General features: G+C 38.3%; 2 protein-coding genes across 2 annotated transcripts; one reads left to right on the forward strand and one right to left on the reverse strand.

Moving 5' to 3' along the window:
- Positions 1-42: 42 nt before the first annotated feature.
- LOC130185792 (guanine nucleotide-binding protein G(I)/G(S)/G(O) subunit gamma-12-like) lies at positions 43-1,043 on the reverse strand. The gene is made up of 2 exons (XM_056402454.1): positions 701-1,043; positions 43-465 (listed from the first exon to the last, which is right to left on the reverse strand). The coding sequence occupies exons 1-2, from the start codon at positions 791-793 to the stop codon at positions 340-342; spliced, it is 219 nt and encodes a 72-aa protein (XP_056258429.1). The 5' UTR covers positions 794-1,043; the 3' UTR covers positions 43-339.
- A 710-nt stretch (positions 1,044-1,753) lies between these two features.
- dhps (deoxyhypusine synthase) lies at positions 1,754-7,358 on the forward strand. Its single transcript, XM_056401521.1, has 10 exons — positions 1,754-1,907; positions 2,700-2,899; positions 3,196-3,360; positions 3,490-3,611; positions 4,176-4,272; positions 4,408-4,494; positions 4,848-4,953; positions 5,047-5,150; positions 5,974-6,099; positions 6,694-7,358. Exons 2-10 carry the CDS (start codon positions 2,705-2,707, stop codon positions 6,787-6,789), a joined length of 1,098 nt encoding a protein of 365 aa, XP_056257496.1. The 5' UTR covers positions 1,754-1,907; positions 2,700-2,704; the 3' UTR covers positions 6,790-7,358.
- Positions 7,359-7,758: the final 400 nt, after the last annotated feature.

Below are 7,758 nucleotides of genomic sequence, written 5' to 3' on the forward strand. Positions count from 1 at the left end.
TTTAAGGGACACATAAATTAGTTATGCTGTTATGTAAAGGAGTTAAATTAATTAAGGTTATAAAGTCAATAGTAAAAGTAAAGCCATTATTTGTATTTTTATCATAGTGCTGTCTTTAATTTAGACAATATCAGATGCACGAAGTGCACTATATGTGGTGTTTATCCTCAAAGGAGAAGCTTTAAGGGAAAAGGTAGATATTAAAACAATCTGCTATTTCACTGGTGACAGGGCAGTTTATCAGGAACACATTTGACAGTAAAAAATCTGTGGTTACATCTTCACATGATGTGTCCATATGGCAGTCTATAATGTGTTGGCTATCTTCACTCAGGACTGTCAAAGCAGCACACAGGTCTTCTTATCTTTGAAAGGATTGGATGAGGCAGCGATGCCAGTGAGCAAAGGGTCACTGCGCCTGTGGTCCTGACAGTACTGAACCAAGTCTGCTGCTGTCAGGGAGATCTGCTGGGACAAAGATGGACAGGATGGCATTTGACAGGATTTTGAACATGGTAATAACTTAAAAAATTAAAATACTCAATGGACATAGGATGTTAATTATAGAGACATGAAGCATGTTAGTACTTTTAAGATATTCTGAACTAAAGAAATTTTCAGACAACTGCTCTTGACTTATCCATGTTGTATGATGATGTGCAGCTATCGTGCATGTAGTTAATAGATAATTCTTACATACCTTGATTCTCTCCATGCTTGCCTCCACCCGAAGTTGATCCACCAGTTTTTTTGTTTGAACCACACTGTTGCTGCTACACATCTTTCCTGACATTCCCCTCAGTATAAAGACTTAGCAAAAATCCAACTATGGACTCAACACCCTTCCTCACCACCAAAAGCAGCAGCAGGAAATGGATTTAGAGTAGTATTTTACCCGATCCAACACGTCAGCTCAGGTTGTGCAGGATTGTCTGGTCCGACAAGGTCCTGACTTTCCTTTTGACCTGCACCCTCTTTTTATTCACTGTTGGGGGCAGTTCAAAGGCTCTGTGATATAAAAGGTCATACAACAGTGTTGGAAATGTCACGAACATCACACACCACTTCACAGCCGCTGCTGATGAAACGTTTATTGGCTAAGCTATGCTGTCTGAAAAAGGATAATCGGTAATAATAATAAATAGGTAGGGCATTTGAGGCCTTTATCGCGACAATGCAACAATGTCTGTAGGATGGCAGGTACTTGACAATTGTGATTTTTACATGTACATTTATCAGGTGTAGCAGGTGTAGTTTCTAGTAGCATTGTAGAATGAAATTATACCTGCAAAACTTAAACTTGAACTTGTTAAACGTTGTGCACCATTAACGTTTAAACAGCCAACCTTATGTGGAATCAATTAAAGCACGCTGGTCCAGCTCAAACAGCCTTCTAGGTGAAGGTCTGGCCATCACACGATGGTCATAAAAACTGCTACAATAACGTAGAACTGGAGATAAACCATTCTTCACAATGAAGCATTTATATAAGATACATGGTAAGTACAAATTACTTGATGTAAAATTATACAGGTTTACATACACTTTTAATAATCAATTGTGATATTGACCCCCGATTAACAAACACGTATTTAAAAATTTTCATAATTAAACATATAACTGAATTAGGTGAATAAAGCTTATAGAAACATAGAAATGTATTTAAACGGGATAGGACAAAACATTTCAGACTGTTTTCAAGTTAATGTTAAATGTTGGGATTTGCAGCAGAAAGGCGGTTTGATCAAATTTGTCTCTTCACACTTTCCGTAGTGGGAGCTAACTTGCCGCAAGCGATTCATGCGATGTTTACAGAAATACAAATCTTGAAAACTGCCTTAGTTTGGTCTGGTAACAGCCATTTACTACTCAACTACCTTAATCAACTAACAGCTCTTCAAGATTAGGTACGTTTTCATATCTATCTTCATATTTTTAATCCTTATTAAAGCCAGGTCGACAGGCAGCTCATAGTTAGCTCGTCTTCCACTTAGTACCGCGCCACATGGATTCTTCATGTTTTGACTTAAGTTATTCTGCAATAATTAAACACAATATGTGCTTCATTTATTCCCAATGTCCAGTCAACAAAAGTGTATCCAAACAATAGGTAGATAGCTAAACATTAAAAGTCGTGTTATATAATGCCAAAAAACGGTGGTAGGCAGATAGTGGCCTTCAAGCAAAAATATTTGCCCCGCAGATGAAAGCTTAAGTTTTGTCTTTCACTGTTTACATCTGAATTTGAACATGATTTGCCATACATTTAATGTAGATAACAGTGCACATATAAAACTCTGTAAGCCTCAGAAAATATTAACCTTGTAACATCTAATTCAGTCACATAAAGACAGAGCTGTTGTAATAGCACATGGTGCTGAAATAAAGTCTAATGAACAGCCAGATGAAAACAGATACATTTTATTGTCACCCCCCCTCCCAAAAAAAGCAGTACAAAAAAATTCCGAAAAAAACGGACAGGACGTTTTGTTAATAAGTTAGGCTAATATTGTTAGATCAGATGTAGATTTTGCTGTGGTTCATTAGATGCATGTTGCTCAGAGTCATGTGCTGTACATGTCAGTCAGAGCAGAGCTGCAACCTGTCACCACAGACAGAAGAGATTACATCCATTGTTTCTTGATCACAGCCCTGCTGATGATAACCACTCCACTAACGTGTTGTCTTTGTTTTTGCAGGAAAGATGGCAGACCATGCCCCTTCTGTTGCCATGGAGGCCGTCCTCAAGCCCAGTTGCGACCTCCCAGAGGACATGCCGAAGATCAAAGGCTACGACTTCAACCAGGGGGTCAATCTGCAGGCAGTGCTGAAGTCCTACCTTACCACGGGCTTCCAGGCCAGCAGCTTTGGCTTGGCCGTCCAGGAGATCAACCACATGGTGAGAGGAAAATCTATTAGGAAAGAGTGTGGGGGTTTATTTTCCCGTTTACCTTGCAGATAGTTTTGGTTTTCTTTGCTCAGATTGTGAAATATTTGTCTTTGAGATTTCGTCCTCTCCCCCAAAACAATGAAAACTAGCTGCAGGGCTTTATACCAACAGATATAAGTATGATTTTTTTTGTTTTTGAGGGTGAATTGACCGTTTAAATGATACAGATTCAATAATCTAAAGTCAGTCTGTCAGTGTACATTTGTAATGTTGACAACCGTTCTCTAATGACTCAACACCCACAGATAGAGAAGCGTCTTGAGCCAGTGGAGGAAGGTGAAGGAAATGAGAATAAAGAGTCTGGTGAATCCCCCAAAAACTCAGGCTGCACCATCTTCCTGGGCTACACCTCCAACCTCATCAGCTCCGGAGTCAGGGAGAGCATCCGTTACCTGGCAGAGCACAAAATGGTACATATTTATGCACTTGTTATAATTATCTGTTCTGGTCATAGTTACTTATTTAGTTACATAGTTGCTACTTAGTTTTGACAAGTGGGCCGTGTTAGTTAAACAATCTGTTTTGTTACTCTTTGCTAGGTGGATGTCATTGTTACCACAGCTGGAGGCATTGAGGAGGATTTGATCAAGTGTCTGGCTCACACATATTTGGGAGACTTCAGCCTGCCTGGCAAGGAGCTCCGTCTGAGAGGGATTAACAGGTTGGTAGTTTGGGTGGCATTTTACACTGAGCCTTATAAATAGATAAATAAATTGTTTGACATTGAAATTTTGTCAATGTGTTTATTTGCTTTCTCGCTGAGAGTTAGAGGAAAAGGTTGATACCGCTCTTGTATCTGCATGATGAATATGTGAAAAAAAAATCCACCAGCACCTCTAAAAGTGTAAGAACGACACATGATAGAAATAGTAGGGTAAATAACACCCTGCAAAGCTTTAGAGGTGCTTGTAGTTAAACTCAGTTTTCTTTGGAGAGACCTAGTCTGGCCGTGCCCCCTGCCATTTCTAATCTTTATGCTAAGCTAAAATAAACCAGCTGCTGGCTGTAGCTTCATATTCACTGTACAGACATGAGAGTGGTGTCAATCATCACAACTAACTCTTGACAAGAAAGTGAATAAGCATATTTTCCTAGATGTCAAGCTGTTGCTTTAAACATGAGAACATCAGTAGCAATACTATTAACCATTGCTTGCATATCAGATCCTAACTTGTTTATTTACAGCTTCTTTTCCTTTTCATCTCTCTGTCCTCACTGCATGTAGAATAGGGAACCTATTGGTGCCCAATGATAACTACTGTAAGTTTGAAGACTGGCTGATGCCCATCCTGGACCAGATGTTGCTGGAGCAGAAGACAGAGGTGTGTCTCTCTGTGCAGTTAGGGTATTAAAACTGTTAGTAGTAGTAGTAGGTTGTCTGAAGTCTTTACTGCAGAGGATGTTTCAAATTCAGCTGTCATGTTATCGTTTACATCATGTAACCTTTATTTTTTCAGGGCACCCATTGGACTCCCTCCAAAATGATCCATCGGCTTGGCAAGGAGATCAATAATACTGACTCTGTCTATTACTGGGCATACAAGGTGGGTGCTGGTTTATCTTGATAATATGTTGTATCATAAGGACCAGTTGTCAGGATCAATAGCTGATGGAATAATAACAATACATTTTACAATCTGTTTTACCAAAAAGATAAGACAGAAAAGAAAAAATTAAATTGCCTCAAATTCTGACAATAAAGACAAGTTGCTGCAAAATGGTTTAGATCTTTGAATTTTTTTTTTTTTTTTTTTTTACATATTATTCTGTGAGTTTGTGTCATGTCTGAAGTTAATTAAAATAAGTTTTAAGACAAGTCTAAAGTCAATTTGTTTAATTTATGAATTAAGCGCTCCTGAAACCAGTCAGTAAATTTGCTGTTATATTCTGTGTTCAGAATAACATTCCAGTGTTCAGTCCTGCTCTGACAGACGGCTCTCTGGGCGACATGATCTACTTCCACTCTTACAAGAACCCCGGCTTGGTATTGGACATAGTGGAAGGTAAGCAACATTATTGGTACAGAACAAGATCACCACAGATGTCTTAGTTGGTCATATGTGGACTATATGTGGTGAATGTGGACTTTATTTCAGATATCCGCAGGTTGAACAGCCAGGCAGTGTTTGCCAAAAGAACGGGAATGATCATCCTGGGAGGAGGGCTGGTCAAACATCACATAGCTAATGCTAATCTCATGGTAACTATTACTCTCATGGTATTTTTTAATCACCTTTTGAATACAATTATGCAAAATTATGAGTAATTATATTGGCTGTCAGTGATTGACTGTGACTTACCACATTTGCTCAAGTACTGTACTTGAGTATTTCCATTTCATGCTACTTCATACCTCAGTTCCACTACAATGTAAAATGTTCAGTACTGTACTTTGCACTCCACTACATTTATTTGACAGCTATAATTGCTTGTATCTTTACACATTAAGATTTTACATACAAAAATATAATAACATGCACTGTTATAGATTAAAGTACCGAACAATAGCTATTTAAAATACTTAAATTTAGTTCTTCTTCCAATTGTATTAGTAAAATGCTACTTAAACATAAATGCATTAACATATATACACAACACAATAGTAAAAGAAAAGTCACATGGAGTGTTTTTCTAAATCATGCATAATTTAAGTATATTTAATAATATAGTACTTAAGTGACAGTGTCAGTGCAGCCCTTATACTTGTAATGGAGCATTTTTATGTTGCAGCATTGCTGATTTTACTGCAATAAAGGATCTGGATATGTCTTTCACCACTGTTAAGCAAGAATGTTTTGCATGAAGTTGTGCAAAACTATGATAAAGTTAAGCAAAATATTGTTGTCCACTCTATATTTACAGAGGCCTGGATTTGTTGTGGATGGTAATCTTTGATTATAGATGGGCATTACATACAGTACAGCAACTATCAAAATACACAATTACCCCTTTTTAAATGGAGCCAGCAAAGCAAACCTCCTCACAAACCAAATACACAATGATTCTCCTCTGTCTCCCTCCAGAGGAATGGAGCTGACTATTCAGTGTATGTAAACACGGGTCAGGAGTTCGATGGCTCAGACTCTGGGGCCAGACCTGATGAGGCCATATCCTGGGGCAAGATCAGAACAGATGCAAAACCTGTCAAGGTACCGATATTTATCCCAGTAATGTTGGCCAGGACCAGACCAAGACTAATGTCAACATTATGTTCCCTCATTTACAATTAGGTATTTTCAGATGTCTTCCCGTCTTCTTTATATTTCCCAGATGTCTTTTGACAGCTATTATATAAAGCACCTGAACTGTTTTCAGATGTGGGTTAAATGACACCTTAATGGCTGTTTTGGTTATTTGACAAGATGTTTTATGTATGTAGGTTTGTAATTGCTGATAATTTGACAACTTTCTTTTCCATTGAAATTAATTTTATAGCGATAAAAGTGTTTGGAAATAATTTTGTAACACATCAGAACTGGCAACCAGGTGAGAAGACTGAGTAATTGTTTACCTGTCACAGAAGCAGGAAGGTGAGTGGTAACCAGGAGTTGTAGTCGACACTTTGGCCTCATGGGGGCAGTATCTACACATTTCATCCAAGGGTACATTGTGGCATCTGAGGACCAAAACACAAATATGAAAGCTAGGGACTGGCTTCTGGTTAAGTGTAGTTAGCATGTAACATAACACAAATATAATAATATTACAGACGAGTGATATGCTGCTTCGTTGTTTGTTCCCAGGTGTATGCAGATGCCTCTTTAGTCTTCCCTCTGATAGTGGCCGAGACCTTCGCTCTCCACGCCGACAAGCTGACCGCTGGCAAGAAAACAGATTAAACGGTTGCCTCCTTAAATGTCTCTGTTAGAAACAACAAGCTGCTTTGGTGCTCTGGTTCTTCCTTTGTTTGTCTAATTGAACATATGAGTTTGATCTAATGAACCTTTCCATTGAAAATACATGGTTACGACTTGGCAACTTTAAGAGGCGGCATTGTGATGTTGTCATACATACAATTCTGCAATTGAACTCCTTAGTGAATGGGAAGCAATGTTGAGGGTTTCCTGTCTTAATGCTTTCCATACAAATATTTACTTGTTTAAACAAGTAGTTTTTTTTCTCTCTATCCTGACAGCTGAAATCGCATGTGTAGCATGCTATAGCATGCACCAAAGACACTGCAGAGAATGCATCAGGTTTTAGCTGGGAGTGTGTGTCTGTCTCTGTGTGTGTATGCGTGTGTATGGGGGGGGGGTTTGTTAATTTATTCCAGTTCAGCTGTGGCAGTTGCATCACTTGAATATTACCTTATTGCTTCTCAGATTTTATATTATCTCAATCTTACTGTTACTGTTCCAGGATGAAAGATGATGATATGGAATGATGATAATAAATCTTTCAGTAATTATTTCCTGTATTTCATGGGGTCTATGTGGACAATTACAAATAGTCTTTGTGCTCTAAGCGTGTGTGAGAAGGCCACAAGGGGTCCATCATGTGACACTTCATTTCACATGACTATGTTGGTGATCTTTGTTGTATAAAAGGATATAAAGGATTGCATTACCAGGGCACTGCTGTCCTGTGATGAAAGATAATATTTAGAATATTAAACACAATTTGAAGCTCCTCAGTTGCACAAAGTACAAAAAGGCTAAGAGTAACTAAAGCAAGTCTTGCTTTTGTTGTACCACTTAGAGCAACACTCAGTGGCTACTTTATTAGGTACACCTGTAATATATCCATTACAGTTCAATACAGCCATAATTTCTGCCTTTACAGAGTTTATAAGGTTAAGTTATTGGTGA

The sequence above is a fragment of the Seriola aureovittata genome, chromosome 17 (genome assembly GCF_021018895.1).
Source record: "Seriola aureovittata isolate HTS-2021-v1 ecotype China chromosome 17, ASM2101889v1, whole genome shotgun sequence".
Classification (NCBI taxonomy): Eukaryota; Metazoa; Chordata; class Actinopteri; order Carangiformes; family Carangidae; genus Seriola; species Seriola aureovittata.